The 15,981-nt window shown below is 44.5% G+C and overlaps 1 protein-coding gene across 1 annotated transcript in view; it reads right to left on the reverse strand.

Annotated features, from left to right (window-relative positions):
* Nucleotides 1-1,567, reverse strand: part of siah2l (seven in absentia homolog 2-like) — a 47,293-nt gene extending 45,726 nt beyond the window's left edge. Inside the window, exon 1 of the mRNA XM_084320954.1 lies at nt 880-1,567. Within this exon, the coding sequence (XP_084177080.1) occupies nt 880-1,413 (534 nt within the window). The 5' untranslated portion in view covers nt 1,414-1,567. The remainder of the gene's footprint in view (nt 1-879) is intronic.
* Between the last annotated feature and the right edge of the window lie 14,414 nt (nt 1,568-15,981).

Raw genomic sequence — 15,981 nt, forward strand, 5'->3', positions numbered from 1 at the left:
TTCCAATCAACATTCGATTTTGTTTGACTGGGACACTTAGGCGACCTGAGTGTTGACAGAAGAAGTAGGCCGAAAAGGTAACACGGTTTGGTAAAACGAGACGCAGAGAAGTGAGAGGCTAGCATGTCATCAGATCATTGTGTCATGGTAAAGGGCCCAACACAAAATGCCAACACTGCAATGGGAGTCGATTTTCAGCTTCTGTCACACGTAGGCTACTCATCTATGTTCAAAATATTTCAATGACAACATTACTAAACCTTAGGCTACATTGCCAGTGAGCTGTAAGAAGGCAGATTAAAACATACTGTAAGGATGTGTGAACTCCAGTATTCTTTATCCTAGAGTAGTTTCCAACATGGGGTCTGATGAGGACTCAGGAGTCCTTATTTTAAGTTTAGAGGGTTCGGGACAAGGAGGTATAATATATGGATCCCCATAAAAAATTGGGAATAGTTTAAATGTCACTCACTAGAAGTTACCCCCAATGATAGAATCTAAGAGTCATAGGTGTCACTCTCTCTCTCAACTGTCATCATGACACAATACAGCAATGGAATCGTGGACTCAATCTAACAACTCAATTATATGGTACAGGGGTCCCCGAGACTAAATAGTGTCAAATTGAGGTCCTTGACACCAAACTGGTTGAGAAGAGAACCACTGCTCAAGAACCACCGTGAGAAAAATAAAAGTTTGTGCTGCACACACCCACCTGTCAGCGCTAGTTAGCCGACCAGCTAGCACTTCTTTAGCTTTGACGAGAAAGTTGTCACAAAGTGGAACTGGTGTCAGAGCAGTTAGCCTGTACTTTTGATCGTGTCATGGTAGCTGGGTATAATGTTAGCTACACGTGTCGTCTTGTTCATGATGCGTTACCTTGCAAGGAAAGGGCAGAGTCGAGGCCACTTTCTCCATGGCCAGGTTCCTGATGCTCGGGGTGAGAGGGCCTCGGCAGGTCGGACAGCAGCTCAGCTTTCGGCGACACTGGTTGCAAGCGAGATGCCCGGCCTGGCACTGCAAGATGGGCGGCAAGACATAATCGAAACACACCGGGCACTCGAACAGCGCCGTGAGTTCCGACGACTGCGCCCCGGATATACCTGTCAGGGACACCGCGCCGGAGGAAGGAGCGGAGGACCCCCCCGACCCCCCGGTCACGGAGCCCTGGACCCCGGCGGCCGCCACGACTGTAGCTGCTGTGGCCGCGGCTGAAGACGCTGCAGTGGCGGCTGCTGCGCCTCCCGACACCCCGTGCTTTCCTCCTCCTCCGCCTGCTTTACCGGCTCCTAGTCCTCCGCTTCCACCTCCCGCTGAGGACGGACGGCTCATAGCTATCGAGTCGAACCCCTCCTCGCCCGCCGTTCGTTCGAACTGCCGAACGTACTGTTGTACGCACTCCGGCGGTGGCATTTAACAACAACAATCCCACTCCGTTGCTTTATTAACGACCCGCCGGGGACACAACATGGCGGCGGTCTGTTGTGCTAACGCTCTGCTTGCGGACTGCGCTCATTGGACGATAGACCTGTCACTCACGGATGACGTGTGTTCCGACAGCTCCCCACTCCAATAGGCCCACGCACAGTCAACCCGAGTACAAGCCCCGAAGACCCGCCTCAAACCGAGTACAAGCCCCGATGCCCCGCCCAGACGTTGGGCTTGCGGCTATGTTGCGGCTCTGCAGATTTACCCTACTCCCCCAGTCTTCAGTCTTTGCTGCGGCGCATCATGGACTAGATCGCTCCTAACTTCGTCTGTGGTTTATGCAGCTGTGGTTCCAATGAACAAAAGCCTTCCAATATAGATGTATCTCTTAGATAAGGCAGGATATTTAAAAACAGGAAATATCGCTAGCCCAAAACTAGCTTAGCATGGCAAATCAGGTCACCCGACGACGTCACCAGCATCAATGCGTTCTCTGCAACATCCGGTCATGCAGGGTTAGCAATTTGGCGTTTACAAATCGGAACGTTAACAAAAGAAAAAAATCTTTTGGCGAAACACAATTATCCCATTAACCCCACGTACAGTATCAAGGACAAAATGACTGGTAAACGGTAAAGGAAAATACCGTTAATTTCTGCCATAGGCGGAAAAGAAAATGGACCGGGGCTTGTCATAATGACGTGGCCGCGTGAGAGGTCTGTTGACAGATGTCAGCCACTGTTGCTCTTCTTCTTTTGATTTCCGTCAAAACCACGCATTGCTGCCTCGCACCGGTTAAAAAAAGAACGCAAATTATACAGTATAGTTATTATGAATAATATATCATGGACATTTGTATATATATATATTCTTTACCCTGTGTAAATGGTAAAGTGCTTTGATTGATTGATTGAAAACTTTATTAACAGATTGCAGAATGGGTACAGGGATGCAGACCAGAGAAAGACTTTCGTCTTGTTTACATCAGGGTCCCCTATATGAATTGAAAATGGGGGACCCTGATGGAAACAAGACAAACGTCTTTCTCAGGTCTGCATCCCCTTAACAATTGTATGTATTGAGCCGTACTGTATTGTACCCATTCTGCAATCTGTTAAATAAAGTTTTCATTCATTCAGATTCAAGATTCAAGAGTTTTATTCGTCACATACATATACACACAAGACATAAGTGAAATGAAGGTGGCCATGCCCGCCTCGATTGTGCAAACATACAAATAATCAAATAGAATAGATAATAAAATAGAATAGACATGATAACAAGTAATACGAATAAAATACAATGCTAAGCTTAAGAAATAAAGGTAATGAGTACTATATACAATAATATACAAATATACATTATATAATATATTTTAAAGTGACCTTTTTTGTAGTGTATTTCAAATCAAATCAAATGTATTTGTAAGGCCAGACAACACATGTTAATGTCCCAATGGGCTGGACACGTCTTCTTTAAAGGGGAACTATTTTACTATTTATTTCACTATTTGGGCACTTTCACACAATTCCTGTGAATCTATTTTTTAATTCATTGTTTTGTATTTCTAATCAAATAATAATAATAATAATAATACATCTATTTTATATAGCGCTTTTCCAGGTGCTCAAAGACGCTTTACATGGGCAGGAGAGACAAACTATGGCAAAACAAAAAAAACAGAACAAAAATAATACATGACAAAAATAAAATAACACCGACAGAATTAGAGGTCAAAAGCAAGATTGAAAAGGTGAGTTTTGAGGGCTGATTTAAAAGATGTCAGGGTGTTTGCATCACGGATATGGCTGGGGAGGGCATTCCAGAGGGAGGGGGCAGCAGCAGCGAAGGCTCAAGTACTCAAAAACAGCATTTTTCTACCCAAGATCTTAAGCCGTTTTGAGGCTGGGCTCCAACCACTGTGTGGCCTGGTGGCAACTGCCACATCAACTGCCACATTATTATGCAGCTGAGAAACCTCTGACATCACAGATATTCACATTTTCAGATGACTCAGTTCAGTGAGGGTGAATATTGTGAGAGGAGAATTGGAAGAATGCGCTAATATGAGAATTAGAGACATAGATCCTATTAATATAAGTCCACATAGCTATAGGAAACAATGCTAAACACTGAAAAAGGCCATTCATTCATTCATTCATCCCCCATTTTCAATTCATCATAACATATATGACGTCACACACACAACATACAGATAGACAGTACTGCTACATCTATACATTTATGACATACCAGATTTGCAAATACAGTACTGTTTGTGATACAAAAAGAGTCCTGAAAAGAGAGTATATACATTTGACATAGAAACTGTACATTGGAGGAGGTTGGGTGGGGGGGGGGGGGCGACTGTACATTGGAGGTGGTGGGGTGGGGGGACACACTACAGTACAAGCAAAACTGTACATTGGAATATTGACAAAACCATACTTTGTCATTTACTGTACATTGGAGGGGGTTGGGTTGGGACATTTACAGGGGCTTTACAATTGTGTTCCTCATATTTGACCCATTCACTCACATATTCACACACCAACGACGGAGGCAACCACGCAAGGTGCCAACCTGCTCATTGGGAGCAATTAGGGGTTAAGTGTCTTGCTCAAGGACACTTTTTTTTATTCCTCTTTTACTTATTTTTTTACTGTATGAAGCACATTCACATTCATGCAAGCCATTCTGAAGAAGGTGTGTTCACACCGAAACGTCATGATTACAGGCTGCCAATAAATTTGGAAAAACCTGGAGTGCGTGCCTGGACATTGTTTCCCTATTTTTTATGTATGATATCAGAGGTTACAGCACCCAGTGTCAAGTCTAGTGAGGTGAGCGCGTTCTACTACTTTTTTCACTTATACAGAACCAAGCATTTCACTGTAATGTACATGTACCTTATACATGACAAATAAAAACAAACTTAAACTTGAACTTGCCCGGGAATAAAACCAGGAACCTTCTGACTACCAGACGACCGCTCTACCTCTGGACTGGAGCCACTGTCTACTCTACTAACATCTCCTGCTGTGTAGCAGATCATTGATTGATTGATTGATTCTTTTATCTCTGTGTCATGCACACAAAGTGCAAACCTCACCAGAGATACTGTTTCAGTGTTCCATTTCGTCTGACCTCGACTAGTCGAATAATCGATCGAAAGGAGCCGTAGTCGACTGCCAATCTCTCAGTCGAATGCAAAGTCGACTCGTCAAATTTTGGCCAATCAAAGTCGACTATACAAATCCTTAGTCGGGGACAGGCCTAGTTCCATTATTACATTACATTTCATTTCATTACTTAAATACAGATGATATGAATACAGATTACAGCTCTTAAACACAGTATTCTGCCTTCTCTGCCAAGCACAACTTCATATTCATCCCGCTCAAGAAAATCAACATAAATGGAGGACATTTGACTAAAAAGGTACTTCCCTTCCCTTACATTTTTTTTACCTGATTCTCATTTTCGCCTAGCTCACACACCAACCAAAGTCTGTCCTCCTGGGGTGGCATTAAATCTGCCCGTATAGGGCTAGTGGTTATGCTCCTGACCGTGTCTGTGCACAATAGGGATCTTTGTGTTTGGTTGAAATTATACTTAGCATAAGGAAGTGTTCCTTCCATTTGTGGAAGGGGCACAATGCAAATTTTTTAGGGTCCTACTAATCACCATAAAATACCACAAAGTACCCTAAAAATACCCCAAGACCCCAAAGTACCACAGAATACCCCAAAGTATACCCCAAAATATCACAAAGTATCACAAAATACCCCAAAGAACCTCAAAGTTCCACAAAAAAAACGAAAATAAAAACATAGTTAATCACTATGTTACTACATCAGTCTCATTTACATAATAATTTTTTTTTAATATCTTTTTAAAAACAATATTTATTCCTTACTTGCCTTGTGGATACTGGTAGCGTGTTCCAGTTGAATAATATTCATTCAATAATAATGAATAAATAATATGGCTCTATAATAATAATGCAGGACTTTGGAGAAGTCTTTACTTGGCATGCAGTAACACATGCGATGAGCGGCACACACACAGGGAAACACACACACATGCAATTGTTGGGTAACCGATGCGATTGAGTCTCTGCACTTGACCCATCCCGTCGTCCTTCCCCCCAAGGGCAACCGGAAGCCCGGGGACCAATCCAAGTGCTCCTGCACGTCTTTGCCAGGGACGCGACAGCGTTAGCGATCTGTTGTGCATGTTTTTCCATTGGGTTTCTCTTATCGGGGGGAAACCCTTGCGAGCACGAGGAGAACATGCAAACTCCACACAGAAAGGCCTGGGAGATACCCCACCTGGGTACCTGGCAACATGGAAACCTGGTCCCCAAGCGGGCATCTAACCCTGGACCTTCTTGCTGTGAGGCGACAGTGTTAACCACTACACCACTGTGCCGCTCTATAGAGCACTGTGGATTTTAAATGATTAGTCCTTGGTCGAGGCAGTACCAGGCAGTGATGCCACAGATTACTTGTAAAAATAATCTGATTACGGATTACTGATTACTCCTTTAAAAAGTAATCTAGTTACTTTACTGATTACTTGATTATCAAAGTAACTTAGTTACTTTTAAAGTAACTAGGTTACGAAGTCATCGTCGTCGTCCCCTGCTGCTGCCACAAGAATGACAACAGTTTTTATTTATTTTTTAAATAATGCTTTATTGAAAGTGCATAATGTCATAAATCATGATTGGCTGCTCAGACAGGTCATCATAAGACGTCATCAGCCATCAGGCCATACTCCGGTCTAGCTGACTGTACCCCCCTGGCTCTCATCATCAGCATTATGAGCAGGGGTGCAGTCGTAATATCAGAACTGCCTGGACGCCACGTGCACGCGCACTCCCGCGCACATGTTCCCTCGCGTGTGCACAGACCAGCTCAAGCAAACCCCCCACAGGGCTTGTATTTTGGTCTTGCACTTCTCTTTATTTGTTATGCTATGCAAATACTAGGTGATAAGTGAAAGTTGTGAACGCATTTTTGTGTGCACGCGCGTGCACATCCGTGCGGTGCGCACACTTCTGCTCAGCGAACTGCTAGGACGGCGTGGTACCGAGTGGTACCACCACTGCATCACTGATTATGAGATAGTAACTAAATAGTAACTCACAGCCACTTGGAAAAGTAACTGTAATCAGATTACTGGCTTGTAAAAAGTAACAAGTTAGATTACTATTTACTGAAAAAAGTTATCAGATTACAGTAACTAGTTACTTAGTATACTAGTTACTGGCATCACTGGTACCAGGTCACCACTTAGCGCCTGTCTGGTGAAATGAGTGTGACTATTTTCAATATAATGTAATAGATCAGCTAAAAATATAAGATTTCTTGAGAATAATAAATTTTTTGAAAAATGTGAGAAGGCTTACAAGGAGTCTGCATTCCACTATCAGCCATGAGAGGCGTTTATGCATTAAAGTTACATTTGATCCAAATAAGTTCTACATTTGGAATGCACCCCCCCATCAGAAAGCAATGCTGCCACACGCACGCACGCACACACACACACACGCACACACACACACACACACACACACACACACACACACACACACACACACACACACACACACACACTGTAACTACCTACCGCAAACTGTAATCTATCCATATAACTCTGTATGATAACATGCAATAATTCTGTATATTGTATACCCACTTCTACCTGCACAAAATCATGTTTACATACCTGTATACTCTATAGCTGTAGCCCGTGACACACACACACACACTCTACCAAGATGAGAGGTCTTGATAAAAAAAAAATTAAAGAAAAACTAACCCTAACTAATCTTACTGTCATGCACTCCTAATATACTAACCTACACTGTAGCACTCAACACTTTGATGAACATTGTTACTCAGCTGATAGAGTTGTACCCTTCCTGCTGTCTTGTTGTACAAAACTTGTAAATCGCTTTGGATAAAAGTGTCAGCTAAATGAGAAAATGTAAATGTAAATGCAAATGGTCTGCTACCCCCACGGTGACCCCCCCCATAGTGGCAGCAGTCTGGCATGTTTCACAGAGTGATGACAGAGAGAGGCTGTGTTCACCAGTGGCGTAAGAAGTACACAGTTCCTTTACTAAAGTAAAAGTAGAAATACTCAGATAAAATAGTACTCTGGTCAAAGTAAAGGTCCTCCATTCAAAATCTTACGTAAGTAAAAGTAGAACTACTCAGATAAAATAGTACTCTGGTAAAAGTAAAAGTCCTCCATTCAAAATCCTACTTAAGTAAAAGTAGAGAAGTATTTGATATTGAATGAATTGAAAGTAAAATGATGTTTGTGTATTCCAGTGCTTGGGAGCATTCAACCTTGAACCGTTGACCCCTAAAGGTTAAAGTGGTATGTGGTATGTTAAAAAAAAGCAGTACTGTATATTTGTATATCTTGTATGTCATAAATGTCTGGATGTAACAGTACTGTATATATCTGTATGTCACGTATGTCATAAATGTTATGAATTGAAAATGGGGGACCCTGATGTAAACAAGACGAAAGTCTTTCTCTGGTCTGCACCCCCTTAACAATTGTGTGTATTGAGTGTAAAATGTTCAATCAATCAATCAATCAGTCCAGTTATGCTGCTCTGATTAAAGGTTATGTTAAAGTGGTATGTGGTCCAGTTATGCTACTCTGATTATGTTCAACAAATCTGAAGTTGGCAGGCTTAAAATACATTTTAAAGTATAATCTTCAAAAGAAATGTCTATGTTTTTTTATTCTTGCCATTCTTGCCAAATCTTTTTCTTCAAATTAACTAGTAGCTGATGGGTTCAGATAAATGTAGTAAAATAAATGTAGAGTAAAAAAGTACAATATCTTATTTGAAATGTAGTGGAGTAAAAATACAAAGTTCCCTAAAATGAAAAATACTAATGTAAATTATACTTAAGTACAGTACTTGAGCAAACATATTTAGTTACTTTCCACCACTGTCCCTCACATACTCTCAGGCCCGTGGCGGCTAACCAGGCTACCCAGGCACAGTGGTGTTCTCGCCATGAGAGTCGTTTGGTGCACCTGTCTTTCAGCTTCACCGGAGCAGAGTAAGGGCCTGACTACATTGATCCGTCACAAAACGGTGATAAACCAGATGGAAGGTCTTCTTGTCTGTTGGTTTACATTTACATTTAGTCATTTAGGTCACGCTTTTATCCAAAGTTGTGTACAACAAGTCAGCAGGAAGGGTACAACTCTAAGAGTAAGTAACATTGTTCATCAAACAGTGTTGAACTTGATTTCTACACTCGTGAGTGCATAGCACTACAGTATTTAACATAGAAGGTAGTAATATAGGCAAGGTCGATTCCTTAGTAGCAAAGTGCATAATAGTAAAAGACAGTGCAAAGGTTAGTACTTCATTTCAGATATTGATTGAAGAAGTGTGTTTTTAGTCGACAACGGAAAATTGGGCGGGTTTTGGCTGTCCTGACCACTGTGGAGTGAGGACAGAGAATAGCCTGCTTTTCTTTGAAGACCCCCCCCCGTCATCAAATAGTTTTTCAATTTAAACCTAATGTAAAGTTTGCAGAACAGCTTTGCTGTCCGTTGGCTCCGAAAGTTCATCCTCTCCGAACTGTTCTGTCTCCGTCAAAACGGACACAAATCTGGTAGAGGCAGACCTCTCCATTGAAAAATAATTGAAAACAGATGTAGATGGACAGACACAACAGATCAATGTAACCAGACCCCATGGAGATTGTTTGGGAAATCAGATTTGAATCTAGCCCCCTTCACCACCACCGTCTCTCTGGTGGTGGATCTTCAGTTATATTATCGTATAGCTTATGCTCTGCTCGTAGTGGAACCCTATCCCTTTTAATCTAAATCTGAATACATTTCTTCACATGTACACACCCATCCGCCTGGCCACACCCACATCCGCTCCTCTACATAAGCGGGGACGTGGCCATACTAACAGCGCCTTCCCTATTTTCACCACCGACAAGTGTCTGTATACACCACTTGAGTTTAGTGCCGAAATAGTTGTTGGAAAGGAGCTACTTGGACATTGTATCTTATTTTTCTCTCTCTCGCCAATTTACGAGAAAAGCTAAGACATAATGTTTGCACCTTCGGAGGGTTTGGACGCTCACAATGTCACCCTTCACCAGCGCTTCTCCATTGCCGCGTCCTCCGTGCGTCGTGGGGCGTCTCTGGCTCCGCGGTCGTGGTGGTCAGATATGCCCGGGCGGCGCCCGGTGGTGAGTTTGCCTCTCCGAGGGGCCGTTGAGCCTCCATCTCCCGTGAGATGGCCTGGTTCCGGCCCTGGTTCCCCCGCCAGTGGACAGTCCGACAGCTCCTCTGGTGGCAGGGGATTCGCGACGCAGACTCTTCGCCTCTGCTCGCTCTCGTCATAAGGCGGCGAGCAGCAGGGGCGAACAGCCGGGCTTTGATGTTGTGCTAGAGCCGGACGAGAGTTCTCTTGCCTCATCTCCATTTCCGATGGAGACTGAGGATCATATGGAGGGGGCGAGAGCTCTCTTGTTCGAAGCCCCAGTGGAGACGTATCACTCTCCCCCTCGGGGAGTGGCAGGGAGTGTTGCGTCTCCTTGGGGTCCCTTGTTCTCCGGTGTTGGGTTAGAACCTCCAACCCTGAGACAAGATGCCCAGCTATCTGCCGCGTTGGATGGTGGCGCCCGTGGCAGCCTCCCGTATGTGAGGGCCGCGAGTGACGTGGAGGGAGGTACGCAAGGGGAGTTGCTTGCCTTGTTCCCCGAGCTCATGGCGGCCGCCGCAGCCGCTAATGGCGTGGCGTTGCCGCAGCCTGTTCCTGATGACATGATAGGTCATCTCTGGCAACGTCGTCCTGTGAGAGAGACGGGTGTTGTCTGCCCATTCTTCCCATCAATGGAGGCCTACGTGAAACAGGGACAGGTAATCTCCCGCATTGTTGGCCTTACCCCCGCCTACGTGCCAGTCATGCGGGTGGCGGGTTTGGTCCAGGGGCTAAAGGACGGAGTGCCTCGGTTTGATAGCCCGATGGCATCCATACTTTGTCCCGAAATGGTGTGGGAGCCGTTGTGAAAGCCGGTTCTCCAAGGGAAATCGGCTAGGCAGATGGCTAATTGGAGTGACCAGGTGTACATCGCCGCGACTCAGAGCCTAGCTGCGACATACAACATCGCGCAGCTAGTGCGCGGCATGTCAGGGATGATGGCGGGAGGGTCGGTATTGGATGACCATCAACAATATCTACACGCCCAGGCGGCTGGAGCCATCCTGCACCTAACCCAGCTGCAGGCGATAGCCGGGGGGAAGGAGCACGCCCTGGCCACTCTATCCCAGCGCCACCTTTGGCTGGAGCAGGCGCGGGTGCCGGAGCAGAAGAGGATTCCCCTGCTCACGGCCCCCCTCTCCGATGCTGGGCTATTCGGTTAGGCCATGCAGCAGATGACGACAGCCTGCAGAGAGATGGAGGAGGAGCGCTCTGTGCTCCAACCCCATTTCCCCCGACCCGATGCCACCGGTGATGTCCGGAAAAAGCAACGCCGGCAGAGGACCGCGACCGTTGCCTCCGCCACCACCGCCGCCGCTACTGGACCTTCGGCGAAGAAGGCCAGGAGTGGAGGGAGTGCCTCGTCCGCTGCAGCCAGCCGCCCCACGCCCGGAGGTAAAGCTAGGAATCGACGTGACCAGGCTAGGGGGTCCGGGGGCTCGGGTCCTCCCCGGTTCTGATGGTTGTGGGGGGCCTCAGCGGGTACATTTGTCGAGCTTCCGCTCTGCTCAGCTCCTGTGTTCCACTACGAGCAGAGCGTAAGCTATACGATAATATAACATACGGTTATCCTATAACCATAGTTATATGAGTATAGCGAGCGCTCTGCTCGGACTCACTGAGGACCCTGTGGTCTTCGCCTTCGGTGGTGAAAGACTTGGGAAGGAGCTGTTAGTATGGCCACGTCCCCGCTTATGTAGAGGAGCGGATGTGGGTGTGGCCAGGCGGATGGGTGTGTACATGTGAAAAAAAAGTCAAGTTAGACCGCGCTCTCAGTATATGACACTGGGTGCTGAAATCCCAAACATTTAAGCAGAATAAAGCCGAAGGCCGGACCAGCACTCTCAGATTTTAAAAAATTGTTTTTAATGGCAGCCTATAGTACAGACATGTTTCGGAACAGGTGTTCCATCTTCAGTGTAATAGGCTAGCAGTGATAGCTTGTAAAAATGGGAGCTATATACCATGTGGGCAGGAAGTGACATCATAGAGGTGAGCTTGGGAATGCTAGTGAACTTTGACCTCCAGAGTAAGGACTCGTTAATGTAGCATGTTGCAAACAAATTTTTACCAGAAACTTAAATAAGCCAAAAGCAAACACAAAATTCTATAAGCAAAGAACCACTACAACAGAAGGAAAACTTCTCAATTCATAAAATAATAATAATATACTCATGAAAATAAAAGTAATAAAAAGTCACTTGTAGGAAGCAGGATAACAACATTTTTTCATTCATTCCCTTTGGTACAGAGCCATTAATCAAATGAATATAGTAACCTGTCTCCCCTCTGAGGGCATTGTAGACTAACAAGTCCTTTAAACAATAAGATTGCATTAGGAGAAAATAGAGAGATACGGTACACTCTTAAGCAAGGACATAGTGGTGCTAATCACTCAAATAAACACTTGAAATGTCAGTAGATGTGTATATCTCCGGGACCGATGATCCTGTCTTGCTTACTCCTCCATGGTGGCCGTCCGGAAACATCATCTACGGAGGGAGCACAGCGGATACATCTCCTTCTTAGGTCGGTCTCTGGGCTGCCTGGTAGGCCTGCAGAAGTGCAGGAGGCACCAAGTGTGTAGATAGTCCCGTTCGTCTCCTCGTCTCCCGCATCTCTTATGCCGCTCGATGTCATGCCTTGGCAAAAAGCAGGCCCCTCAGGATGATGGCATCCTGCCAATCGTTAATAAGGGTCACGCCATGGAGTAGGATGTCTCTTGACTCCATCGTTGTAGCTACGAAAGCTGATGTAAATCCACTAGGGACAGGGTGGACTGTAAACTCTGGAGCTGCAGGTCTCTAAACTACCAAAGTAGCTATGTATCAAAAGTCAAGTTAGACCGCGCTCTCAGTATATGACACTGGGTGCTGAAATCCCAAACATTACAATACATGTGAAGAAATGTATTCAGATTTAGATTGAAAGGGATAGGGTTCCACTATGAGCAGAGCGTTCGCTATACTCAGGGCCGCCTGGGAGAAATGCGAGGCCCTGTGCAAGATTTAAACGCAAGCCCCCCCCCCCCCCCCCCCCCATTTCATACAGTCAACATATTCTTAAATAATAGCGCTGCCCGAGGCTGGGCATGATACAGTCAACATATAGCAAGAGAGAGAGCGAGAGAGAGCTCCCATTCTACAGTCAATATACAGTGTACAGAGAGAGAGAGAGACACATTGGAAAGAAATTGAAATGCTATTTGGCCCTAAACAGAGAGTACACAGTGGCAGAATACCTGAGCACTGTGACTGAAGATCCTTGACTAGGTACAGACTCAGCGAGCACAGCCTAGCCATCGAGAAAGGCCGCCATAGGCAGACTATGTGTGTTAGAAAGAGAGAGAGAGAGAGAGAGAGAGAGAGAGAGAGAGAGAGAGAGAGCATGTGTGTTTGTCGTGTGTGTGTGTTAGAGAGAGAGCATGTATGAGAGAGATAAGCAAAGATGACCCCCTAAAGCAGGGGTGGCCAACCCGCGGCTCGCGAGCCGCATGCGGCTCTTTGCCCGTCAATGTGCGGCTCTTCCATCCATAAAAAAAAAAAAAAAATTAATTTTTTTTTTTTTTTTTTTTTTTTATGTCACTCATTCCATAAGGACGTAGAATAAACATTTACAATTTTTTTTTAAATGGTCCATTTGCATGTTCTTGGTATCTGAATCTAGGGACATATATGGATCAGTATCAGAAATAGTGTGTCTGTTACTAGGCTTGAGTAAATTGTAATGAACCAAAGGAGAATATCAATTCTATTTAAAAAAAAAATTATCTTTGACTGTAAATAACACCATGCTAAAATTGACCAGACCTGAAAAATCTAAGCAAATGAATAAAGGGAAGATGATTAAACAGAAGGTTTTGTAGATACAGTACTGAATTCTGCCATCTTTTTTATAATGTAAATTTCTCCACCATTTTTCATCATATTGCAACACCGTTTTTTGCAAGACGTTCACAGAAAGGTAGAGAAACTAACTGCGTTCTGTTTTATGGCAATAACGTTCAGGTTTGTGGGAGATAATCCCAAAAAATAAGAGAAATTAAAAAGTTAATCCAGAAGTCAGATGATTGACAGGGGCTGGTGTGAGCTGGGTAGGGTAGTTTTTCGAAATTTGAAAGCCCTGAGTCTCTTCCTTCAAAAGACTACACTCACTTTTGGCTGTGCCACTTCCTCCTGTCAATATGCGCCGGTTTCTGACTCAATGCCCTGAGATTTCTATAATCTTATATTTCACTAATAACAGTTAAAATAATTCGTAAACAAACATAATGCTGAAAATATACACTTTTACTGTATATCTCGGGCTTAAGAGGTTAACCCTGTGAGGCCCAAATTAAAAAGAAATTAGCAACTTCAGAGGCCAGAGGGTGGGACATATAAACACATTTACTATCAAATAGCATTGTGAGGCTGAACAACAGGACCAATTGACTATACATGTGCTTAAAGGGGAACTATCTTATAAATGGCTTTTTTCAGTGTTTACCATTGTTTCTTAGCTATGTGGACTTATATTAATAGGATATATGTCTCTAATTCTCATATTGGCGAATTCTTCCAATTCTCCTCTCACAATATTCACCCTCACTGAACTGAGTCATCTGAAAATGTGCATATCTGTGATGTCAGAGATTTCTCAGCTGCATAATAATGTGGCAGTTGATGTGGCAGTTGGCACCAGGCCACACAGTGGTTGGAGCCCAGCCTCAAAACGGCTTAAGATCTTGAGGTAGAAAAATGCGGTTTTTAGTACTTGATTAGAAATACAAAACAATGCATTTTTTTTGAAAAAAACCTAGGTGTTCCATAGACTCACAGGAATTGTGTAAAAGTGCCCAAATAGTGAAAGAAATAGTAAAATAGTTCCCCTTTAACATTTTTTAAATAAACATTATTTTTTTAAATGGCTAAAAGTGATTTTGTAATTTTGCAACCGTGGGTCTCACAGGGTACTTTTAACCCTGTGAGGCCCAAATAAAAAAGACATTAGCGACTTCAGAGGCCAGAGGGTGAGACCTATAAACACATGAAGGGTGCCGTGACTGAAAAAAAAGGTTGAGAAACGCTGGTATATGGTGTGGCTCTTTGTGGTACCACAGTCATTTTTTTGTGGCTCTTAGTCTCTGACTGGTTGGCCACCCCTGCCCTAAAGGATATTCAACTTTTAATGAAAGAACAAAACAGAAGGAAAAGATAACTTCACAAAGGCAACATGAATATACATAGATCCAAAAGGACAAAGATCAACACTTAAATCCAAAGAGAAGAGGGTCTATACCAGAGAAAACAAAGCAGCAAGGAGCCAATGGCCGACATCAGCTAAATAGGCTAGCCAGGTAGGCTACTGACACCAGGCCACACACAGCTTTGGCCAACGGCCCAACGCTACCCAAGCTACACAAACGACCAAGACAAATCACACACAGCACATGTCGTATCTCCAAATGTTGTGAAGTAACATATGTTTTGCCTGGAAAAAAACATCGTTATTAACAAAACATTCAGGAGGGGAAGGAAGGAAGAGTGGGGTAATGTCATGACATTTTCATTCATCTTACCTGCACCAAGGAACGCAGGGCGAAAGACCGCAACACAGGTCTCCACGTTGACGAAAGGCCTCTCGCTGGCGGGAAAAAAATAAGCTATGGCCGGAGCCTTGTCATGGTGCAGGCCCGACTACATCTTCTGTCAAAGATGATGTCGTAGTCAGAGTGCCAGAACCCCCTGCTATTCTCACGGCTAATGTCAATGGTCGTAGCACAAGCTAACAGCTAACTCTAGGCTAACTGATAGCATCAAGCTAACGTTCCCAGCCGAGCGCAGCCGGCAGCTAACGTCGTAGCTAAACAGCTAACTGGCTAACAGTTAGCTCAACCCGGCTATCGCTAACCATTAGCTAACGCAGAAGCAAGCTATGCGGCTACCACTGAAAAACTGTACAACGTGAGAAAAGCAATACAGGTGCTGACACCAGGCCACACACCGTTAGCTACTAGTACTACAACAGCTAGTCGGCCAGTTTGGCTCCAGAGAGAGAGAGAGAGAGAGAGAGAGAGATCCACGGCGGGAATAGAATAGAGTTAATAGAATAGGTTAAAAACTCACCAAACGTCCAAGAGGATGTAGACAACCGCGTGGAGTTGACGAAGTTCATCTGCCAAACGACCATCCTCATCATCTTGGCTGCATGCGCTGTCTCTAGGTTAGCTAACGCTAATTAGCCTTTAGCTAAGCTAGCTACTAGCCGACATCATCATGGCTATATCCCGACTGCACCAT

The sequence above is a fragment of the Notolepis coatsorum genome (assembly GCF_963971535.1).
Source record: "Notolepis coatsorum genome assembly, chromosome: 8".
Lineage (NCBI taxonomy): Eukaryota > Metazoa > Chordata > Actinopteri > Aulopiformes > Paralepididae > Notolepis > Notolepis coatsorum.